Source organism: Fulvia fulva, chromosome 11, assembly GCF_020509005.1.
Source record: "Fulvia fulva chromosome 11, complete sequence".
In the NCBI taxonomy this organism is placed as follows: Eukaryota; Fungi; Ascomycota; class Dothideomycetes; order Mycosphaerellales; family Mycosphaerellaceae; genus Fulvia; species Fulvia fulva.
Genome location: NC_063022.1, coordinates 318,488 through 341,884, shown reverse-complemented (window position 1 = coordinate 341,884; position 23,397 = coordinate 318,488). Strand labels below are relative to the sequence as shown.

The 23,397-nt window shown below is 54.2% G+C and overlaps 9 protein-coding genes across 9 annotated transcripts; 4 read left to right on the top strand and 5 right to left on the bottom strand.

The window, feature by feature from the left end:
• Nucleotides 1–800: 800 nt before the first annotated feature.
• On the bottom strand, nt 801–1,506 carry CLAFUR5_12640 (uncharacterized protein; the record flags this gene model as incomplete). The annotated part of the gene is made up of 2 exons (XM_047911788.1): nt 801–1,159; nt 1,206–1,506. 2 exons carry the CDS (start codon nt 1,504–1,506, stop codon nt 801–803), a joined length of 660 nt encoding a protein of 219 aa, XP_047768127.1.
• A 2,418-nt stretch (nt 1,507–3,924) lies between these two features.
• On the top strand, nt 3,925–5,288 carry CLAFUR5_12639 (Bifonsecin B biosynthesis cluster protein A; the record flags this gene model as incomplete). The annotated part of the gene is made up of 3 exons (XM_047911787.1): nt 3,925–4,034; nt 4,095–4,415; nt 4,472–5,288. 3 exons carry the CDS (start codon nt 3,925–3,927, stop codon nt 5,286–5,288), a joined length of 1,248 nt encoding a protein of 415 aa, XP_047768475.1.
• An 866-nt stretch (nt 5,289–6,154) lies between these two features.
• CLAFUR5_12638 (uncharacterized protein) lies at nt 6,155–7,709 on the bottom strand (the record flags this gene model as incomplete). The annotated part of the gene is made up of 2 exons (XM_047911786.1): nt 6,155–7,105; nt 7,158–7,709. 2 exons carry the CDS (start codon nt 7,707–7,709, stop codon nt 6,155–6,157), a joined length of 1,503 nt encoding a protein of 500 aa, XP_047768474.1.
• Nucleotides 7,710–9,031: 1,322 nt separating this feature from the next.
• On the bottom strand, nt 9,032–12,856 carry CLAFUR5_12637 (Nucleoporin; the record flags this gene model as incomplete). The annotated part of the gene is made up of 1 exon (XM_047911785.1): nt 9,032–12,856. One exon carries the CDS (start codon nt 12,854–12,856, stop codon nt 9,032–9,034), a length of 3,825 nt encoding a protein of 1,274 aa, XP_047768369.1.
• A 569-nt stretch (nt 12,857–13,425) lies between these two features.
• Nucleotides 13,426–15,174, top strand: CLAFUR5_12636 (Ubiquitin carboxyl-terminal hydrolase isozyme L5; the record flags this gene model as incomplete). Its single annotated transcript, XM_047911784.1, has 3 exons — nt 13,426–13,560; nt 13,615–13,709; nt 13,758–15,174. The coding sequence occupies 3 exons, from the start codon at nt 13,426–13,428 to the stop codon at nt 15,172–15,174; spliced, it is 1,647 nt and encodes a 548-aa protein (XP_047768368.1).
• A 1,845-nt stretch (nt 15,175–17,019) lies between these two features.
• Nucleotides 17,020–17,402, bottom strand: CLAFUR5_12635 (uncharacterized protein; the record flags this gene model as incomplete). Its single annotated transcript, XM_047911783.1, has 2 exons — nt 17,020–17,349; nt 17,400–17,402. 2 exons carry the CDS (start codon nt 17,400–17,402, stop codon nt 17,020–17,022), a joined length of 333 nt encoding a protein of 110 aa, XP_047768194.1.
• Nucleotides 17,403–18,100: 698 nt separating this feature from the next.
• CLAFUR5_12634 (uncharacterized protein) lies at nt 18,101–19,292 on the top strand (the record flags this gene model as incomplete). The annotated part of the gene is made up of 2 exons (XM_047911782.1): nt 18,101–18,175; nt 18,234–19,292. The coding sequence occupies 2 exons, from the start codon at nt 18,101–18,103 to the stop codon at nt 19,290–19,292; spliced, it is 1,134 nt and encodes a 377-aa protein (XP_047768192.1).
• Nucleotides 19,293–20,577: 1,285 nt separating this feature from the next.
• On the top strand, nt 20,578–21,510 carry CLAFUR5_12633 (uncharacterized protein; the record flags this gene model as incomplete). The annotated part of the gene is made up of 1 exon (XM_047911781.1): nt 20,578–21,510. The coding sequence occupies one exon, from the start codon at nt 20,578–20,580 to the stop codon at nt 21,508–21,510; it is 933 nt and encodes a 310-aa protein (XP_047768371.1).
• A 578-nt stretch (nt 21,511–22,088) lies between these two features.
• Nucleotides 22,089–23,066, bottom strand: CLAFUR5_12632 (Enoyl-CoA isomerase/hydratase; the record flags this gene model as incomplete). The annotated part of the gene is made up of 2 exons (XM_047911780.1): nt 22,089–22,659; nt 22,714–23,066. The coding sequence occupies 2 exons, from the start codon at nt 23,064–23,066 to the stop codon at nt 22,089–22,091; spliced, it is 924 nt and encodes a 307-aa protein (XP_047768370.1).
• Nucleotides 23,067–23,397: the final 331 nt, after the last annotated feature.

Here is a 23,397-nt window from a genome sequence, read left to right as displayed (position 1 = left end):
GAGCGCTCCCAAATACAAGGCCAGTATCCTGATGCTTTCGGCTGCTGTTCAATGTACTCCAAGAGGTCATGGCGCATGTGGTTTGAGTGTGGTCCAAGATCTAGACCCCACAAACATTCTGAGGCCGAAAGAAGTAAAGAGATGAAGGGTATATCTGTTTGAGCCAGTCAGAAGACAAGGGATCCTCCTTTGCCTCGGCTGTCCCAGACGTCATCCTTGTCACGCTCCACAGATCTTGGCTTTGTTTCGACGTTTCTGCTGTGTCGTTCTCGGTCTCGGGCGCTGGCCATGCTTTTTTAATCACATGAATCCCCAAAGGCACACATCATCAGGCTGCCTGAATTCATCTTCTGGTGAGCAGTCAGCGCCCAGCCGACATGTGAAAGTGCGATCGATCAACGCCTTCTATTCGGGCGAAGGGCATATCCAGTCGTTGGCCCAGCACTGCCTGGACTTGGTACCTCCTGCCTGACCATTGGCATTCTCTTGACCTTTCTCGACGCAGGCTCGGCTGGCTGACATCAGTGATGGGGCTGGTCTTGGATGATATGTCTTGAGGTTACCATGATGAGGACGACTTGTTGGAAGGAAGATGGATTGCTCGCACAGACTACGGCAATCGCGACCGCGTCTTTCGCGGCTCCACCTGGACTGGGCCTTGTCGAACTTCAAACAAATACATCAGTCTACGACCGCCCTGTCATTTCATCCCAGGAATCCGTCAAGGAGAGTGGAAACCGAAGGAAGTCTGCGATTTCACTCAGGACAAACGAGGGCACTTCGAGAGATGCTGCCAACAGTTACTCCACCACAGTAAACCGAGCTGTATTGACCAGCTCCATCTCCAATGGGGGTCCATCTCGTGGTATCGAGCCGATGATATGTGGACCATTCGCAAAGACAACGCTGTTCCTGCCACGACGCCACCACCAGACTCGTTTCATCTCGATACCCAGGCCGATCTCATAGGTGCGGCCAACTTCGAAGTCATCTAGGTGCGGTCTGAACAACATGTCCTGAGGCTGTGGACTGGGGTCATCCGGGTCCACGTCGAAGATCTCGAGGGCAGCATCCGACATGCGACCACCAGCTTTGAGCCAAAACTTTTGCGCGGAGAGATTATGAGTGATCGAATAAGCAGTCTCGTCCGGTCTGTGTGCTGGGATCTCAATTAACGTCGTTGCTGCTACGCATGGCGGCGTTACTGAAGTCACAGATGTTGAGTGTCGGTCGCTGGGCAAGCTGGCCGGTCCTCGTGCACTCGAATGTCAAGCCTTCGCTATCTAGAGCACTCCCAATCGCTCCGCCACGAGGATGAAGGACAGTATCGTGATACGCGATTGTGAGCGGAGTGTCGCCATCGACCACAGCGTGAAGCGTTGTCGTGAAGGGCTCGTTGCTTGATAATGACAGCTCGTCCGTGCTTGGTTTGACTTTGACCAGAATGCGCGGTAGTACGGGCGGTGTCCAGAGGGACGAAATGTACTTCAGGAAGTATGAGAACATTCCGCTAATGCTCTCAGGTGTCTTCTTGCGAAGAGTTACGATATTTGCTTTGCATGCAGGCAATGTAACGAGTTTTGTTGCGTGCACGAAGTTGTGGCACAGTCCTGGAATTCGTCTGCCTGATGCTGTCCATTGCTGCCTTGAAAATACTCCAACAACGACCACTACGACATTACAGAGGGTAACCCCAATTGATATGGAGAACGGAACGAGGTGACCACGCATGCGCAGTGATGGGTGTTGACATTTGAGACGCCGAAGATGAGCCGCAGAGCCGTCGGAAAAGTGCTCATACTGCCTCTCGTTGAGCAGGGGTTGGGCTACGCATTTATATCTTGAGCTTCCAACTTGTGTTCATGCTGTCCAGTACACCAGCCTCGGACATTCATGGTGGAGTCATGGCAGACTCTACGTTCTTCACGAGCAATCTTCTTGGGATGGCTTCAGTTCGCACCACGAGCCTCAAACGTGGCTCCATGCTGCAACCTTCTCCACTGACCACCAGAGACTAAATTAGCCTCAGCAAAGTGATCCGACATCGACAATGACTCAGCTTCAGCGTTATCGCTACTCACGCTGTCGCCATTTTGCCGACCCAGCCTTCATAAACTTTGCGCATTCTAAGCTGAGCCACGTCCAGTTCTGCGATGAATACGGAGGACTGAAGACGAACGGCTCTGATGCTTATCCTGGACAGATGGCGGATGACGGAAGGATTCGAAGAAGACGAAGAGAACGATGGATTCGAAGAACCCGACAAGTTCCGAGCGGTGGACGGGAATCCGAACGTCGTTAATGGCCTCTGTCCCATCTGTGTGCAACGATGGATATGGTCCAAAGCGCAGAAGATCACTCCACCAGCACCCTTGTACTGTCTCAATACTGTGTCCCATCAACACCAGTGCCAGGATGGAGAATGCAAACCAAAGTTCGCTATCCGAAAGCCTTCATCAGTGGCTACGCCTGGCCACCATGACCAAAGAGAGGTACCGTCGACCGACACGACTCGGACACACAGCAAGAACACTTCATGGTCCGGTCTGTTCGACAAGTCTGGTGCTGATGCCGCCGGAAGCGTCAGCCAAAGCGGAATCATCATATTCTGGAAGCATCGACAAGCTGCAGGTCATGGTCTTGTGCAGCCGTCGCTGGCAAGAGAATTCCCGCGAAAGGCTATGAGCCGCGACGGCCCGGCACTGTGGCAGCTCACCACGATGATACACCGCCTGATTCCTTGCTCATAGGACACTCAAAGCTGTGAGGGGCCCAGAGATCGAGGCTCTTCGCAGTTAGCGTAACGGAGGTTTGCGACTTTAGAGCTTTCCAGAGCGTCGTTGTCGTTGCAACGGACAAGTGAAGGTGTCGGTCCTGCCCGAGACGAAGTAAGCAATAAGTGTGACTAATAGTTCAGCCTGTTCAGAACTAAAATGTATCGAAGGATAGCCTGTTGACCCCGAGAAGAACCTGGCGCATCGAACTTCCGAGCCCTGTTTGTCCTACGATCGAGGGAAGCCGGTGTAAGTCTGACGACGAGGACGGGCTCCTCAATGTGGACGCCTTTCACGAATTCCCATCACTGCTGGCAAAGCCATCAGCCTCGCAGGATCAAGTCGTAAGTCCTCACTGGGCATAACATCTTACATTCATTGGGCAGTCCAGGACCACACCACGCGTTTACGACTGTAACTGAATCGTCATCGTTGTTTACCGCGGCCGCCCTTTGACCACGCGCTTCCGGAGCATGGGCCACGCAAGTTCCAGGCGCTCCGCGGCAAGGTGTCAATCTGGGGTCCTAGCTCCGGCATTCCATTAGGCTGCGAGACATCGTCCTTACAGTCTTCCTACAGTATTTCTGACAGCCTTATCAGAGCTGCAAAGTCAACGGAGCAAAGATATTGCATTTGTTTCGGCATTTCAGTAACAATAATATGCTGCAACACTTCCTGCATCATACTTGGCAGTCAAAGGTTTTGTCGTCCATGACTCTCGTTGCCGGCATGGTGGACCCCTGCAGGTCCGACATGGATCTCTGGCGGGAACACTAAGCCACTTGAACTCTAACTCTATGACTACTTTGCAGGTAAGACCTTGGAGGCTTGGACGTGCTGTTCACATCGACACAGTACACTCGTACAGCTGCGAAACTGTCGAAGCCTCTATCAACCATTCGGGAGCGGCGTCCCGGTTGACACGAAACCCACACAACAATGCGCTACCGCAACTGCCAGCCACGGTCCACCACCTGCGACCTATCAGTATTGCAGATGGTTGGACCTCAGCAACCCAGCACGACTCCGCGAAAGCCGCTCCCAAGCAAGCATAATTATACGTGACCACATCGCTAATTTTGGTACCCACGATGCCCTCCCAGCAGCCAGTGGCAACACTTGAAATTTCTACCCGCTTCCGCCTGCGAACATGACAACCTCATTCCGGTCGACGTCACAGGTGAGACGATGTTGGGGTCCAGGCTCTGCGCCCCATTTCCTGCAAGGCTATAACCCAAGCAGTCCAATCACCAATATAAGGTAGTAACTCCTCGGTCCTGGTATTCTTGCTCAATCGTGCTCATCCTCTTGCTCTTCAAGCGTCGACATGTCTCTTCTTCGCTCCCTGCTTTATCTCTCCTCGGTCTCCCTCGCCTCTGCGGGAGTGCTGGGTGTGCAGGATACCAATGCACTCTTTGCGAGGCATGATGACCAGTGTGCTGTTACGAAGGACAACCAGCCGGATTGGTATCTGAGGAATTTGAAGACAGTCAGAGATATCTACGATTTGACAGTCTACCCCAACCAAGTCCCAATCATCTTGGGCGGAGGCAAGGCCGTTCCTCCTGGCCTCTTTGCGCCTGATGCTATAGGGCGTGTCAGCCCTGTCGGAGAATTCGACAACTTCGAAGATTCGATCGAGTGAGTCTCGCCCTAACGAACTAAGGAAACGACACTATACTGATGTAACATTGTAGATACTTCTTCGCCCTCGCCCCAACACCCTTCACCAACCCAGCCGGCACCGCCTTCTACGATGCCCAAGTCGTCAACTTCGTCTCATCATGCCCCAGCGTCGCCTCCTCCCTAGTCTACTTCCGTACCGGCACGGTCGACATGCTCGGCAACCTCAACGAAAGCTTGCCAACCACCACCCTCTCACAAGTCTCCTTCTGGCACTTCAACGACAAGGGCGAAGTCGACAAATATCAATCCTGGATCCCCAACCTCCAAGCCTGGACAAAAGCCAGCAGCGGTATCGACTACACCAACAAGCAAGTCCAGGATGCCGTTGCTGGAGGTCTCTGCCCAGTCATTCAGCAGCGCTGCCAGGGCAAGGACCTACAGTTCAAAGATGAACAAGACTGCACGAAGCAGCTTGGAGCTAAGCCTTTCGGTAACTTCGACGAGGCTTGGGGTGACAACCTCGCCTGCCGCACTATTCACGTCATCTTGACCATGGTCCGTCCAGACATTCACTGTGCTCACGTCGGCCCCACTGGTGGCGGCAAGTGCATCGACATCGACTACTCGGTGGACTACTTCGACGATGCGGACCTTTTCAAGGAGGGCGAGGGCACGACTTTTACTTGCGGGCCGGACCTACAGCCAGATGACCACGTCGGCGCCGGACCTGGAGCTGCGAAGATCTTTGCAGATCTCGCGAAGCAAGTCGCGGAGGGAAAGCTCCAGATCCCGACAATAGGTGGCATGAGCGGTGCTGTACAAATGCCAGGCATGCCAGGAGCCACAAGAGGTCAGACGCCACCAAAGGGCCAGGGCCAAGGTCGGTAATCTTAGCGAGCACATGCATTGATACCTGAGCTAGCGATGTCTCGTGATACCCCAGTTGCCGCACACTACCAGCCATCCAACATGTAGCAGAGCCCTACAAGGCTTCTTGAAGACAGAAAGAGAGAGACATTGTCCCCTTCGTCACAATCCACAGCTTGGTTGTCTTCTCTTTGAACCCCTATTGACTCCCAATCTCTACAGGCCCAACCGCCACCTCACCAGAAACTGGCGCCAAGCCAAAATCCGGCGCCGGTGCCGTTCCCAAGGAGGACAGCGCCAAGGGCATCCCCGGCGATAAGAATCCCGCCTGCGAATCGTGCAGAGATGCAGAGAAGACGCCCGAGCAGAAGGGGAAGCATGGTGGTGAGCACCCGGCTCCGCCCAGTCACGCACGCAACAAGAAGCCCACCGAGGACTCGCCTGAGCAGAAGAAGGGTGGAGGTGGCAACGGAGGGAAAGGAGCACCGCCGAGCTAAGTTCAAGGGGCTCCGGATCACCAGAAGTGGCGGGCTTGAGGATGGTGTTGCTCTAAAGACATGGATGATGATACATACTAATGTCTCCTGTTCGTGAAATAATGCAAAGACCGACCCTAATGTTCTCTGACTTGTTGAAACCTCAGTAAGCCTCATTTGTCAAAAAGTGAGAACAGCCCGCACAGGTGTGTCAAAATCACAATTTGGGTATCGTGTCGTCGTCGGTCGTATATCATGCTTCCATCGCTAAGTCGCTAGAAAGCCCAAGGGAATAGCGACGCAGGAAAGGTCCTTATTGCCCAACGACGGGTTCCCGCCCCACTCTGCTTCATTACCTCACATATCCTCTTTTTCCTTCCATCGTACACGATCATCACAATCTGACCATCTCTACAACCGACGTCGCGAGGCCCCACACCCAGTCACAACATCCGTAGAAGCCATGAGAGCATTCGCCGTAGACGAGCCCACCGCATCTCTGAACGTCCTCAAAGGCACCGGCGACGGTCCACCAGAACATTCCAAATTCTCGTCTCGAAATCCTTGATGTCGTTCTCGCTCTCGAGCATGTCGAGCCACGCGACGGCTTTTATCTCTCTCGGTCTCACGCTTAGAAGGACTATGCGTGCGTGTTGCGCTTGATGGTAGATTGACGGGCAGCTCTGCGAGAGGTGCTGGCCTAATGAGTCTGTTGGGGCTTATGGATGTTGCATCGACTTCGTCGGGTCGAGGTCTGGAGCGCTTGGTGAGCTGTGCCGTATCGGTACGACGATGTCGATCGAATGGCTCTGATATGTCGATTTGTCGTGGCTCAGCTGGCCTGGACACCGCGGCTGATATGTCATCCCGAGGATCTCTGTAGACGGCCGGAGACGAGCGACCAAGGCTGCGCATCTCGGGCAGAGGAGGTACTGGTCGCAAAGCCTCTGCTTGTGACTCAGGCGAGGACGATGATCTATCTCGCCCCAACGACACGGCACTCCGGCTCAACGCCACAGTCTGTGCAACATTACTATCCAAGCAAGCAAGAAACCCATTGATGGAGGTCCTATCTGCACCACCTTCCATGTGCCTCGTCGCCTCAAGCAGATCTGGAGGTGCGCTTTTGACCTGGTGGATAGAAGGGGCTGTGGCTATGTCGACGGCGATCACGCGGCCTTGGTCGTCTCGGACATTGCGGTAGCGCGGTTGACGTGCGTTGGGGTCGTAGGGGGCGGAGGTCGATAGAGCTGATGTTGTGCTCAGAGAGCGGGCACTTCGGTCAGCGAAGCTGCGTGGATTGCGATTGCTGGTGTGCTGTTGAGGTGGCCTCACATCTTCCGGCGATTTTTTGATCTTCTGCTATGGATGACTGAGCTTCAGAACGTCGTCTTGTCTGTAAAAGCCGGGATACACTTTGGTAACCACTGTCACGATCTTCTGCGGCTCGCTCCAAGTCTGTATTTCGTTCTGCCCTGACCTGCGTCGAGGCACTTGACAGTGGAGTATGGTCTTGTCCGCTCGTGTTATCATGTCGTGCTGGCTGCACTGGTACGGTGCGGCTCGATCGACTATGCGTAGGTGTCCTGTGTTGGGCAGTCGTCATGGCAAACACGGGTCTTCTAGTCTCATCTTTTGTTGGGTCCGCTGGCAACCTAGGATACTCTGGTACCATGAAGCTATCGATGCCCATGTAGCTCGGCGCCGAAGACAACATGACGCTGGACCGAAGCGAGTCGAGCCCAGAGACATTGGATCGTGTATCGTCGTACTTCGTGGAGGGCGGCACAACGCTCTCCCGCCATTTGTCGATCTTGGATTGCAGCCTACTAGAGACCTCTATCAAAGTGCGCCCATCGTCACTACGGACAGAGGATCCGTGCGCTCGTTGTCTCTTCGCAAGGTCCAAGAATTCATGCATCAAGTTCCGTATCTCGGCCTGTGTTCCTGCACTCTCTTGTCGCATCTCTGCTTGATGTTCGGCATTCTCTCCGATAGCCTGAAAGATGCGGTTTGACAGAGATAGTGTTTTGCTGCCTTGTGCTCTCTCGATCTGTTCCTGCAATTGCCGGATGTCTTTTCTGTACCACCACCAATGGAACCTCTCTCTGAACGTGAGCGATGATGCGCGCCCCGGTCTGGAGGGATACATTCGCATGCCATATTTCAGCTTCCTGCAAGCGTCTTGTAACTGATCGATGGGTCTCGCCAAGTCGTGTGCATCTTCAAGATCGGATCACAACAGCATCTGGGCCAAAGGCATGAGGATAGCATGTGAACTCTCGAGGCTAGCGCCTGTTTGTCTGACATGTTCGGGAGCACTGCGCAGATCGCGTATGAAGCCTCATAAATTCTTCGGTGATCGAGATCACTGCACTGAGGATGCCAACCGTCCCAGCAGCAATTGCAATAGGTTCATGCATGTCGTCAACACGGAAGCTGAATCATACTCAAGGAGCAAGGATGTCGGCGTTCATATCCTACAGAAAGAGAGGACCAATGTTTCAGTATGGAGCACTTACGGCATGTTACTCGCGCAGCGAACAGCGCGACAATATGCAACAGCACAGCATAGCCTCGTGGCGCTGAAAATCAGAATACCTGCCATGCCGTGGCCGGCCTGTATCTGGGGCTGAGGCGACCAGAGCTTGCGTTCGTGGCGTTCACGGCCTGCAGTTGTCACTTCAGCTGAGCTTCGGGAAAATGCCTCGGGGTTTGGCACTTTCACACTGTTCAGAAGGAACATGCCTCATTCCGTGCCCTTAGCCAAGATCAAGACTTCGACTTTTGTATTTTGGCCCTCCAGTAGATTGTGACATGGCTCGGACAGTGTTGTGGAGGATTTGAACAATGTATCCAGAAGCGCGGTTGCATGCAAGTCCATATGCGCCACGCACAGTCATTCATGCGGCCTCTTCTTGGCTGTCAAGCTATCTCGAGACGAGCGTAACCTTAATGCAGTCGGAGTTCCTAGCCGATATTAGACCCTTGTTGTGTAACAGCTATTGTGATGGGACTCCGGAAGTGTAAGAAGCGTAGAAAGGGGTACTGGCGACAATCGACGTCCGTCCGGCAGACTATCACGTGTGCCTTCTCACGTCGCTCTTGTTGCCACTTCAACATGAGTACGTGACCGTCGCGATGCGACCAGGGCTGGAATGTCTTGATAAGCAATCACTATGCCACATCTTACATGCTTTCACGATCCTCCGTCACGAATCACTGGTCCTTCAGCACCAAAGCGCCATAACGCCACGCCATAAACACCCATTTCCTCATACATCCCACTCAATACTGCAACCTCTTCCTCTTATCACTCTCCACCTTGATACCCGGCTTCGAATACGCACAAAACGCATCCTTAATCGCCACAACCTCATACGTCCCCTCCTCACTCGCGAAGATCCTCATACTCCTCTCATCACTAATCTCACTCCTCATATCAAGAATCGTGCCCTTCTTCTTCGCCGCCTTCTCGGTGTTTGAACTTCTGATATATGTGAACTCAAAAGGCGGCACGCCACCGAATTCGAACAGAATCTCTGCCTCGCCGCCTTCGTGGATGTCGACGTAGCTGTCGCGGCCGTTGGAGACCCGGACGGAGGGCATGCCGTGGATGTGTTTTGTGAGGTTTGGGTTGGCGCGGCAAGAGGAAGCGGAGTCTTGGAGACCTGTGATGGCGAAAGTTCCGGGCTTCTCGGCGAGGCGGCGGAAGGTGTTGCCAGAGGCGACGGAAGCTTTACGTTGTTGGCCTTCGAAAGTGTAGAAGACTTGGAAAGGTGCTACGCCGGAGAGGCCGAAATTGATGCGATCGCCCACGCAGTAGTCTGTTTGGATCTCGAGCGGTGTGATGGTGGGCGCATCATGGACCGAGATCTGGACGCGTGGTGTGGTACTGTCGAGCGTTCTTGCGCAGCCGCGAGCATCGCTTACACGACGTAATGACACGGCAGACTTGCCGAGATGTAGGCGAGAGTGTGGAATGCGGATGTCGTGTGTAGTGCTTGGGATATTGTTGTAGTGGACCAGCTCTGGCTTGATCGAGCCGTGATGCTTGATCTCAACTTCGAGCTCGAATGGCGGCTGACCGTGCAGGGTGACTGGAATAACCTCCTCGCCTTCGGACTCGACCGAGCAGAAGCTGTAAGTCTTGCCGGGGGTCGTGAAAGCCGCTGACGGTCGAGAGTGCACCTTCTGCTGGATCGTGAGCGGCGAGAAGTGCTTGGCGCTAGGATCATAGTTGGAGTCCTTCAGCGTTGCGAACTTGTAGTCGTAAGTTCCAGCCTGCTGAGTGTCCATACGAAGGGAGGCCACATTCAATGCTGCTCTTAGGTTCTTGTTCTTTGGTGTCACGGCGCCCTTCTCAGGCTTCACATGTTGCACATAGGCCGCCTCGAAGGGAGGAGCGCCCTTGAACAGGACCTCGACCGCATCATCGTCGCCCTCGCAAACGTCTGATTTGATGCAAGTATTGCCCTTCCGCACGACACATCCATCAGGTGCCAGACGAAGCTCTGGTCGAGCGATCCATGCGACCTGAAATTGTTTCGCCTCTGAGTCGACCACGCCAGGACAGAAGTTGTCAGAGACCTCCATGAGTTCGTATATACCAGCCTGGTCGACCGCGAGTCGGTCATTTGGATATGAAGCGCGCATGGCCTGCAAACTGCCGTTGTGGTCCAAAAACTTCACAGTCCATGGTGCCTCGCCGGTCAGACGCAACGGCAGCGCTATTTGTTTGCCCTCCAAGGAGTCCACAGTACGTCTAGCTTCAATCTGCCCAAAGGCCACCTTTGGCTTCTGGTGTCTTACAGCAACCTTTGCTTCGGCTCTGAGGAACTCTTTGCAGCCCACATTGTCGGTGATACTGACGAGAGCCAGCGTATAGTCTCCACCATCGTGAAGAGGGTCAGTTTTGATCTCGACGATTGGTTCAGTGAGGCCGTCCATGACCTTCTTGTCGCGCTTGCCATTGTGAACAAGCTCATACTCAAGCTTGAACGGTGCATCACCGACAAGGGCGACATCCCACGAAGCTCGTTCGTCCATACACAAGGTCTGCTTCTCGTCCCTGACAAACGCGGCCGACGCCGAAGGCTTGATAGCTTGCTCGAGGGCCTCAACATTCACGGACTGCTCTTTGTATACAGCATCGCTAACACTCAGGATCTGGTACTTGTAGTTGCCCGCTTGCGGAGGCGTCAGTTGCAGCTGGCCACGTAAGCCGTTGACTCTTTCAGTCCAGAAGGTGTGTTGCCTTTCATCATTGCGTGTCATTTTCATCTGCACTGCGAATGGTGGTGTACCAGCAAGATCAAGGTCTGCGCGAAGACCAATTGAGCTTCCTGCGCATTTGTCGTGGATGGGCTCGCTAGTCAGCGTAAGTGATGGTCGTGGCGGATTCTCCAGCAAACACGATGCAGGCTCACGAACATCGCCGGAGCAGTGCTCGCTCGCCACGCCAGTCAAGGTGTAAAGACCTGGAAGTTGTACCAGTGGCTTCTGGCCGCTCGCATGAGGCTTGAAAGTCTTGATCTCCTGAACAGCACTAAGATCGCCGCCAGCAGCAAGACTTTCCTCGGGTGTGAATCTGTACTCGAGGTGGTATGTGGCGTTCGCGATCTCATTCTTACCAGTACTGCCATAGACGAGAGGTAGTGACGCGTATTGTCCCTGCGCCACTTTCAGTGGTCGTTGTGGTGAACATCCATTGAACACGACATTGGGTCTCTCGTGGACATTGAATATTTGACGATTGTTGGAAGACTTTGGTGCGTGGCGGCTGTGCTCATCCTTGTCGCGCCCGGAGTACGAGACCTTGTTGCCGAAACCATCGACAATCTCCTCGATCGTATACGACCACGTCCCGGATGTAGCCAAGCTTTCAGAAATGGGCACGCTCACGGAGCGCGTCCTGGCCCACTCTGTCTCCACTCGATTGGGGACCACCAAAGAGTTTTGGTCCTGCTTCGACAGAGGCGAGAAGAAATCATCGGGCTGGATGTTCTCCGATGTGATGTCCTGGTGGTTCTTGTTGACGTACTTCCGGTACCTGATCCTCATCGGCGGCGTGCCAATAGCTTGCAGAGCGACATTCGCGGTCTCGCCCTTGCACTTGTCCTTGGTGGTGGCCACTATCTCGGCTTTTGGACAAGGGACAACCACAGTATGTGCCAGCTTCTTGCGCGATACCTCGAGGTTTGATTGATCCAGCACCTTTGCCAGAACATAAAGCCCAGGCTTCTTCACGGTGTAGTACAGGGTCTTTGGCTCGTTCGGGTTGTCGCTATAAGAAAGCAGTCGGGAAGCCTCCTTATGCAGAGTCTTAATCTGCGACTTGCTGATGTGTAGGGTTTCGTTCGCCTGAGTTTCCAGATCCACTCGCAGTATATCGATACCTATCGGGCTCGTTGCGTTGATTGTAATTGGCAGCTTCACACCAGTCCTCGAGGCATCAATGCAGAACGCCTCTCTTTGTGGGTTTAGCACAGCCGACCCCTCGGGCAAGATGTGGATGACCTGCCGTCCCAGAATCAAAGACTCGTTGAACATGATGGTATTCGGGTTGACATTGTGCTCGTTGACAGCCGTCTCGTAAGCACCCCACACTCCTCGCCATAACACCGCCAGTCCTGCTCCAAGTGGTATGGGAATTCTGAACATGAGCATACCATCAGCGAAAGCATGTGCCAGGAACAGCAAAGTCATGGTCGCCGGACTCCATTCCAGCCACGGTATCCTCATACTCGGCAGGCCAAACAGAAAGATGCCGTCCATTGCAACCCATTTCATGAACAGCCATAAACTCTGCTCTTCCGACTCCTGCAATGCCATCAAGTCACAGATCCGCCATGTCCACAGGCCAACCCATATGGCAACTGCATATAACCGCTGTGAGGGTGGGTCGATGATGTGCTCGGGTATCAAGGGTTCGCCAGGCGGACTCGTGGTCGGTTGTTGTGACTTGAGGGTGGGGATCGAGGGCAGCGGTGCTCTCTGCATACCGGGCGATGATGGTGCATATTGTGCTGGTCTTTGCGCTCGTCTCGTCGTCAACGGTGTTTCGGGATACGCGCCCGCGCCCCGCATGCGCGGTGTTTGTGGTGTGCTCATGGCTATCGTCGTCTCATCGCATGCAGCCGAGAATGTTGTTTCTGTGTGCTGTGGTCTTGCAATGGCGGTGGTGTTGCGCAAGAGATCTGACAAGCGGTATCTCAGACTGCAGCACTTCGTAAGGAGGGTCGTAGAGTCTTTTAACAAGGTGCAGGGAGTGGTTGTTATGTCTGTTGGGAATGAACTTCTTCACATGCACCGGTGAGCGGTCGACGCGAAACACAGTGACGCGAAGAAGTGTTCAGACCCCGGACGTGCATCTCCATTTGATCTAGTGAGTACTAGGGTCTGAAGTGGCATCAAACGCAACACGACGTCCAGCCACCTCTTTACCTGTCACAAACGACTCGGATCATGAGCGGCAATAGGAACAATACCTTTCACCGTCTGTACAATGGAGCACGGCCTCTATGCACACTTCAGCTGTGCAGATATGACCGGCAGACTCCTCGACGGCACCATCGATTTGTCGCCATCGTTCCTTCTGCTTCCAACCTGAGCACGCTTGTTTGCATTCACTGCGCTCTGACAAGACCCGCTACACACTCCTGATAGCACCACCGACCGACATGCCGCCGAACAGAGGCACTAAGCGCACAGCCAATGGCGCCGCTGCGACGACGACTACTACCAACGGCGACAAAAGCCTTGCGTTGCCAGACCGCCAAACATGGCCAGGATGGGTCGAGATGGAGAGCGAGCCCGTACGTTAGCATCAGGATAATTGATATTCGCCACCAGCTCAACTTCCATGGCAGGCATTCTTCAGTGTGATGTTACAAGAAATGGGCGCTCGAGGCATCAAGGTGCAGGAACTGTACGGCACAGAGCCCGAAGATCTCATCCCACTACCGTATGTCCCTCCTGCCAATTCAAGCCGGAATCATCTGACCCCGTACAGTCGACCAATACACGCTTTGATATTCCTCTTTCGATACAAGACGGAAGATCGGGACGAAGTCGACACAACAATCAACACTGACCACGTATGGTTTGCCAACCAAATACCCGACTTTGCTTGTGCCTCTGTTGCTCTGCTCAACATCATCAACAACATACCCGGCCTCGACATGGGCAAAGAACTCAACGACTTCAAGGACTTCACCGAGGATATGAACCCAATGGCTCGTGGCGACGCCATCGACAACTTCGAGTTTGTTCGGCGCATACACAACTCATTTGCACGAACGACAGACTTACTCCAGGCCGATGTGCACACCAAAGGGAAGTTCGACAAGTACAAGAAGAGTGTCTCAGCTGCCAAAGCTCGTGAAGCGAAACGTGCGAGGCAAGCTGCTAAGCCACCAGCCAAGGCGAAGGCTGCGAAGGCTGCGAAGGCAGGAGCGACCGCAGTGCGATCATCTGGGAGAAGCAGAAAAGCGACGCCAGATCTTTCGGATGCTGAATTAAGCACAACGACCTCTGACTGGCGATCACGTCGCCAGACGAGGAGATTGCCAGAAGACTCTGACGATGAGTTCAGCCCAACCGCGAAGCGCAAAGGAAAAAACAATCCAGTCAAGGACGAGGATGATGAGCTGGACACCAATGGTGCTGATGCTGCAGACGAGAAAGTCCAGCCTCGACGCTCCGGCCGTGCTCGAAGGCCACCCAAGGAAGCCGTCGCCGCCGCCAAAGCCGCCAGAGAAACAGACTACGAAGCTGAAGAAGGCTACCACTTCATTGCCTACATGCCCATTGGCGACCACGTCTGGAAGCTCGACGGTCTAGATGGCCAACCGCACGATCTTGGCTCTTTCGGCCTCGGTGGCAACGGTGCTGATGGAGGCTCGGGCGACTGGATGCATGTCGCCACCCCGGCTATACAGCAACGCATGATGGATTTCGCAGGCGAAAGTGTGGCCTTCAACTTGATGGCAGTGGTGCGCGATCCGGCTGTGAAGGAGCACCAAGAGCTCGTACAGAACGTCAAAGCTATCCAAGCCTACGACAAGAAGCTCGACAAAGTATCCGAAGGCTGGCGAGAGTTTGAAGGCGCAGAGACGAGGAAAGATGTCGTGACAGGGATAACACCAGAGTTCGGCATCGCGCAGCTCGACATCGAACAAGCGTCATTACCACCGGAAGTCGAAGACAATGTCACAGCACACGACCATGTCACCGATCTCATCAAGCTGCGCGCGAAGGTCATTGCACAGCAGACCTTCTTGCGTGCCAATCTGCGCGATGCTTCGTGGCAGTCTAAAGATGATCAGGACAAGGCACGGCATCGGAGACATGACTACAACAGCTTCGTGACTGGCTGGCTTGGTGCGCTCGCTGAGAAGGAAGTTCTGGCAGATCTGCTGGAGTCGTGAAAGGCTGGACCGGCACGGAGGACACGGCTGGCCACGATGCATGCTGTGAGGGAGGATGCGCTTGCGCTGGGCTTCTGCGAGTTCGACGGCATTTAAGATTTCGCAAGATGGACCTCATATGGATGGATACCGCATAGTGGTACTATCAAGTCCTCATGACCATCTCAGGTCGCACAATCGTCTTTCCGACACTGCTCACCTGTATTAGTTTGTGACCCTATTCACATCCCCCCAACACTACGCATACCGCAAAGAACATGACCACACCACCAGCCCATCCCCACAACCACCCCTCCCCCACCGCATCTGGCCCCTGCCCCCACCACCCAACCCTCACGATACACCCCAGCACTACATCCTCATCAAAGTCCGCGACTTGCCACAGAGGTTCTAACCGATCGAGGAATTCGATCGTTCGATCTGTTGCTCTATTCAGACTGATATTTCCCGTCTGGGGGCTGATGGTGAAGAGGTGCTTTGGTACCAGGTCGCGAGGTATTAGAGAGAGGTACAGGCCGATCTGGAAAGTCTCGAGTTGGTCGATACTGCTGGGCAGAGTGCGAAGTCGTGCTTGGCGGATCTCGCCTTGCTGGACGTCAAACTGTAATTCTTGGAGTTGTTGTTCAAGGGTAACGAAGCAGGAGGGTGTGGTTGTGGTTGTAATTGATGGGTGAGTGGTGTTGTAGACTAACGACGATCCCATTCTTGGAGTATGCAGACATGCGGAGTGGATTGTGGTTAGCAGTAGGGCTGAGCGTGCTCTGCCTTGAGGAGTAAGCCTGGATTGTGCCTAGGTAACGAATGTCGTGAATGGTCTTGGGCAAGCAATGTCAATGCTGCTGCTTCGAGGAAAGATTGTCCTTGGAAGTACCAGACCTTTTGTGCCTCTGCTCAACCAGGTTCTGCTATATCGCAGAGAGGGTTTGCATCGAGCAAGCGCGAGGTGGTACGTGTCTTGCATAGAGATCCATGTATCGATGTGCTGCTGCTGTTACGTCCCCAAGTACCCGGGAGGATTGGGACATGGCGACATCGTGAATGTCAATTTGTGCTGACTGCTCGATCGTCATTCTTCCCATAAGCGATACATCCCTGCCATAGCATGATCTTCAAGGGTGTGTAGGTGCTAGGAGACGATTCCGAGCATAACGACTCCACTGTCCGCGGCACTCTGGCAGTTCTTCTGAGCTCTGGACTGCACGTGGTGCGTTCTTGTAATGCCGGGCATGCAGACTAGCGAGAAGTCCCGACATGAGCCGACGGATTCGGCATCCCGAGACGATAGAGCGGCGAGCGCTATCTTTTCAAATGCAGCGTGCATTCTATGTCAGGAAACATGTGCGCTTGGCGCTCCGGATGTGACCATGATGTACAGGTCTAGATCTGTTGTGGATCGTGAATCTGACTGCTTCAGCGAAACATTTCTTGCCGCTCTGACCAGAAGCGCTCTGCATATGTGTGTCTCCTGTCGCATCTGTTCAGTGCCGGTCACCATGACACAACTCAAACAAGCTTGAACAATCGACCCAGACATGCTGCTCCGCCGAAGGCCGCAATGATTCCGCAGCAGGTAATCAGTGAACTGTAAGGTGTACCGTAGGCGAATCCCGCATGACTGTGCCAATTGATGCTCAGCAACTTCTCGCTCAAAGGTCCACTCACGACTCCGCCGATTCCTTTGCCGGCGGCCATCATGCCAATGACGATCCCAGTGTTGACATTGCCAGTAGGCTCGAGACGGCGCATCTCCCTGGCACAACCAGGCCATGTGGCATTGAAGCCGCCGCCGAATATACCCCATAGTATGGCAAATATGTAAAGCATGGCCTGAGACATTTCCAGACCTCAGAAGACGAAGACTGCGACCAGGGAGCCGATAGTAGAGATCAGGATGGCTTGAGAGATGTGGTATCGACCCGCGACCCATCCTAGGTATATGGTGTACAGAGCTACGCTAAGTGGTCCTGCATGTGATGGCAGACCGATCAAGAGAGCAAAAGACGGCATCCAGATCGGCGGTAAGAAGACGCCGAGTGACTGCGCGATATTGCCGAGCTGGAATATCCAGAAGGGACGATGCTTCACGAAGGACAGATATTGAGGCCGCAGAGCACTCGCAGCAGATACCGGCAAGCGTGGCTTGACGAAGAACAATGTCGGGACCGTCAAGATGACCTGTGAGGGTTAGTATAAGGCCTCTGCTCTTGTTTGTGCTATTGACTCACCATGACTATTGCCCAGATACGCAGGGCCACGCGAAAGCCGTAAGCATCATGAGTGATCTAAGAGATCATCATAATGGGATCTTCTTCCGATCGGGAGGCAGAACCAACAATTGGCGAGGAGCTTGTGGATGGTTAGCTACGAGATAGGCTGGAAGCAATCAAGTATTGAAGCCGAAAGTGCTTGCATTAGTGTACCGGTACCTTTTACATTGGCTGGATAGCGACAGAACACAGCAGGGTGTCGTGCAACAGCATCAAAGAGTGAACTGCATAAACAATTCTTCACTTTGCTGCCTTTACGCGCACCAACCGCAAAACTTCTTCCTCCCGTCTCTCCCCAACAGTAGTTCTACAGGGCCACTGCCACATCACACATCGGCTTCGCTCGGACATAACAGCGCGGACTATAGTTCTATCTGCTTGGCACCCAATCGACGATCTGAGGCGGCAACGCTAACCTCGTCGAGGAATGCACAGGTCCTGTTCCTGTGCAACGACTCTGACTTCCTAGACGCCGGCCGCCATTCTCCTCCCTTGTGCTGAACATTACATGCTGGTCGCCGTGGTCTCAAGATCATACTGACCATCACGCTCGCTGCCGGCGTCAGCATTGCCATCACCTCTTTCTTCAGACAGACCGAGTTTCAGCTGCGGAGCAAGTTGTGGCTTGCGCTTCGCTGCCCCTCTGCAATCAGCTCACCATGGCCGCAGCAACGAGGACTGAGAACCCAGACGATGTAGCGAGCCGGGTCATGAGGAGAGTCCAAGTCTCCAAGGTGAGCATTGACAGGCTACCACTTCACTACGACCGGCCTTGCTGACGCACTGCTACAGATGACCCGAGCCCTCCAAGACCGACTCGCACTGGCCAATGTCAAGATACAGAATGGATGGGAGAACCTAAGCCTAGACGCTATCGAGCCTCAAGTCGAGGAGCGTCTAAGGAGAAAGAGACCGGCTTCGAGCAACAATGATACCATTTCCGATACTGCCTCGACTGTCTCCAGCCGGTTACATTCCAGCAACGGTCTAGCCTCTTCGCCGATCACCGAGCCCATGTTCTCCGACGACTTACCTCGATCTGTTGGCAACACCAGACACAAGAGGATAAAGCCTGCGGAAGCGCAAAGATCCTTTGCATCGTCGGGTGCTGTGACGGGTAGGAGGACAAGAGGAGCGGCTGCTCGCCAGAATACATGGAAGAAGGAGCAGAGTCTTGCACAATCCTCGCCTATCAAGCAGACCAAGCATGCTCGCTTTGCTTCGAATCAGACATCACAACTATCGTTCATCTCGGAAGGCTCGACAATTGCGGATGACCCGCCATCACCAGAGTTCAGCGAGGAAGACGATGCAGATCTACCGGTGCACAGCTTCAACATCAATCCTTCGACTCAGTTGACGTCTTCTCCTCCACGAACACCACCACCCGATCGTCGTATGAGGAAGATCAACCATGTGTCTTGGTCACGCACACCGAAGACTGGCGATGACGGAGCAGACCTCCTCATGTATCTTGCTACCTCGCCGTCGCCAGCGAATGGTGCATCTCATGCCAAGAGCATCATCCAGCCTCCTACTACCCCACCTATGAAGTCGACACCTCTACCATCCTCACATATGACACCTGGTACTACCGGCAATGGCTTCCTCGGCTTCGGACCAAACACCCCAGGCACAAACTTCTGCTTTTCCGACTTCGTCAACATTACACCCAGTCCAGCACAAGGGCCATGGAGCCGGACACCGGTAGCAGGACGAACACCAGGCGCTTCAGCACGCCGCAAGCTGGACTTCAACAATCTCATGCCACCTTCCTCCAGCCCTACGATGAACCGCAGCACTCCCCGCAACGGTCTGGGCATGGAACTTGGCGGCGAACTTTTGCGCTGATTTCTTATGTACGATGCACACGGCGTTCGATGCTTACGATACGATTTCACGACGACGCTCGCAAAACGATATGAGCGAAAAGAGTCATACACGACTTTACACCTGCTGGACTTCCAAGGTTGGAGCTCAGCAGTGAGGATGTGCGTTTGCTTGTTGCGTTTACTTTGTTGGATGGAGAATGGCAAAGTACATATACCCCAGACTGGTTTCCGACTGTCCCTTTCGACATGACAGCGGCGCAGGGCGCATTGCAGTGGGTGTTTTCCGGGCGGGATATGCGTTGTGGGCGATTTTTCGATTTGAAGGGCCGGGCTTTGTGACGCGTGCGATGAAGGGTTTCGCTCACGCGACATCCTAGCAGATGGGCGGCAACCCTACTGTGGCGGCGACGATGGGAGGAATCAATGAAATCGGCCGGGCAGTGAGGTGTGTAGCATGGTACGTAGCTAGTGTAATGAATGCATTTGCTATAGAACGGTGTGCTGTGCTGAAACTCGTCGCCGTTGGATTGGGGGCCGTTTCGTGAGCACGCGACGTGACGCGTAGTGGCTTCGCGCTAGTCGAGAGTGGAAGTGGCAGATGTCGTGAGATGCGTTTGAAACCTGGTTTGTGATGAGCCAAGACGGTGGAAAAGTGGGAAGGTGGCGATGCGGACGTGTAGCATAATTAGGTGAATGTTTTCTCTCGTCAGATGTCATGTCCGTGACTCCGTCGGCGAGGAGATGATGTGGGTTATGCGCGTGGTGCAGGACGTGGTCTGTTCGTGACGCTTGGAATGCGGGAGGCGACTGGACTTTTGACCACCCGGTACCGGTACCGCGAGCCGAAGCTGATGTGGAAGGTTTTTCGGGATCGGGTTGGTGGTGCTTCCGCTTCTGGTGTACCGCTTCAGCTTCCCGACTTGTGTATATGATCACTTGATACGCTAATGGTTCCGAGTACCAGAGTCCTACATATTCAGTTCGAAGGTCAACATGGCTAGCAACGATGTTTGAGCCGCATCGGTCGAAGTCGAGGCAGGTGTCACTTTTCACATTCTGCCAATGGTTGCACAAATGAAAATCATCGGACTATCTCAGACGTCCGCCTGTCCCAGGTCCAGACTATTGAAGACGAAGAAAATGTGCAAACGAACAGTGTTCGTATGTGGAGAGTGTTTGTACGTTTTCCTTGCCTTCCCTTATTTTCATCTTCATCGTTGGTGCGAATCGAAGGACTCTCCTGCTAGTATCCTATAAGGAGATCACAGTCTGCATACCGCATCAAAACGACGAGACGGACTATCATGGCACCGACAGGAGAAGCATACGAAGCAGACTGGATCTTGTCGAACTCTTCCAACGCCCACGTAGCGACTCACCGAGACTGGTTCACGAGCATCACGCCCTTCGACACATCCATCTACTGCAGCTTCCCAACCGATCGATGCCGCGTCATGGGCATAGGCGAAGTCCATCTCGAGGTCAAGACAGACCCTACCTCCACAGGAAGCAGATCTCACAAGACTCTGATTCTCCACGACGTGCTTTACTGTCCGGACCTAGCCAGCAATATCCTCGGTGGCCACATCCATGACGACTTCCCGCTCGGAGAAGCGACGACGAGGCTGGTAGACCTCAACGGCGAAGTTGGCTGCGTTTTCGATCGTGTTGAGATCAAGGAGCCGGGCTTTCGGAAGGAGTACAAGTCGAAAGTCTGGCTGGAGGGCCATCGCCAAGGTTACTTCAGTGAGGGATCAGGACTGCCGTGGAAGCAAGCCATCTGGCCCGGCGACGAGATGCAGAGGTGGGAAGACTACAAAGCAGTCTACGATTGGAGCATGACCGTCCATAGCATGTCAGCGCCTACAACTCTGCCAGAAGCCGGCAAACCCAAATTGCTCGTGCGAGCCTTCTCCGTCAAGCAGAGAAAGATCCGCAAGCCCAGGCCTCGAACACCGCAGACCGAGTCTTGTGCGTCCAGCTTGGTTGCGGATGGGGTGACGAAGCCGCCGCCGTATACGCAGGAAGAGAAGGATTGGTTGAGAGAACACTATGGCGAGGACTTCAGGTTCAATGGGCTTAGTCTGAATGAGGATGCGGCTTACAGTGATGGACGGAGAACGATGTCGCTGACTCGCCATAGCATGATGAGGAAGGACACGAATAGAGTGGGCTCTTTACGTTCGAGGGGAATGCATCGGGTCTCATCGATCTTTGGGAGTTTAGTAAGGATATGAAGGAGCGACTTATGGACACGTTCTCCACATGGAATGCCTTGGAGAGTCAGGACTTTGCCGTCCAAACGACACACCTCGAAGCACACCAAATTGTAATGATGGCCATCGGAAACATCTCTGCTGCACCGAGAGTGTCTGCATCGTCGAAGATGCCCGGCCTCATCTCCACTCGTCATGAAAATCAATCGGGGCGTGCCAAGCAGAGCTGCTCTTCAATGGCCGCAGAGATTACACGCAGTCATCAGCATCGACCGTTGCAGATGTGATTTGACGCTTGATGTTCTGATCTACCGGCTGCCGGCCGGCCTTCAGGCTTACTGAGGAAGCATGCCCATACGCGGACGGCGCATCGACCGAGGAGGAGCACGACTAGGAGATGTGCAGGGCAACCTGGAGCAGAGCGTTGGCGAGGGTCGTTCACAGATGTGTTCACGGAGATGTGCGCGTACATGCTGCATAACCGTACCATTTCAGCACAGCCAGATTTTTCAATGAACACTTTGCTAAGCTCATCATCACATTCAAATCACCATCGTATATCTCCTGTGCCAAGTACATACATACACGCATCTCATCATCTACCTTCCCTTGAAAGCCGGCTTCCTCTTCTCCCCAAAAGCCCTCAACGCCTCAGTCCTATCACTCGTGTTGAGGATCTGCTCATAAGCCTTATTCTCACTCTCCGCTCCCTTCTTCCACCCATTCACCGCCTCCATCGCCGCTCTGATCGCGACTGGGCCCCCTTCACAGATATTCGTCGCCATTTCCACAGCCTGCTCCAGGACCTTGCCCCTCGCGACTCCACTCCCGTTCTGCTCATCTTCACGGATCTGCACGATCCTATCACATAGTCCGATGAAGTACGCCTCTTCTCCGGAGACTCGGCGTCCTGTAAGGATCAGGTCTCGAGCGCGGGATTCGCCGATCAAGGCAGGGAGGCGGTAGGTCCCTCCAGCGCCGGGGATGATGGCGAGGCGGGTTTCGGGCAACCCGATGGAGGCTGTGGAGGACATGACGCGGAAGTTTGTGCACAGGGCTAGTTCGAGGCCGCCGCCGAAGGCGGTGGAGGAGATGGCGGAGATGGTGGGAATGGGGAGGGTGGACAGGCGGTGGAAGGTGTGGCGGAGGGTTTTGAGGAAGTCTTTCGTGCTGTAGAGGAGATTAGCGGTAGCTTTGAGATGGACGAGAGTATGGATGGCGTACTCATCCTCGCTGAACGTCAGCCGTTCCTTGAGGTCTGCTCCTGCGCAGAAGGCATCGTCGCTCTCGCTGGCCAGGATCAGGGCGCGGGTGCTGCTCTTGGCTCCCTCGGAGTGAAGTTGCTCGACGACGCGGTTCAGCTCGCCGAGCAACTGCTTGGAGATGGCATTGCGTGCCTTGGGCCTGTTCAGCGACAGCACGGCAATCTCGCCAGAGTGTGGCGCCTGCAAGCTGCTGAGCTTGATGGTCGACTGAAGACCACTGCTATAGCATCTCACGGAGCTGGCCTTCAGGTACTGCTGCAGGAAAGCGCTGCGACCGCCTCGTGCGAGCTGGTGTCTGGCTGTTTGCAACATGATGCGGGCATGTTGCCGACTTGGTCCGCGACGCCGGAGCGAGTGTAGTCGTCGTGCGGGAAGTGGCTCATATTAAGCCTCCACTATGACAGCCACTCAAACGCCTTGTCGTCAGCTGGAGGCGGAACGGCCCTCGATGTCTTGTTCCATGTGTAACCAATCATGATCCCAATCTCGCTCACGCATCTGAGACACGCGCAGCAAGGGACCACATCATGTCGACTTCCCGGATTCACCGCAGCGTAACACCTCTCCCTATGCGAGAAGTCGGCTATTGTGCATTGGTTCTGAAGTATCTCGGCCGATCCACTGAGGCGAACACGGAACAGGA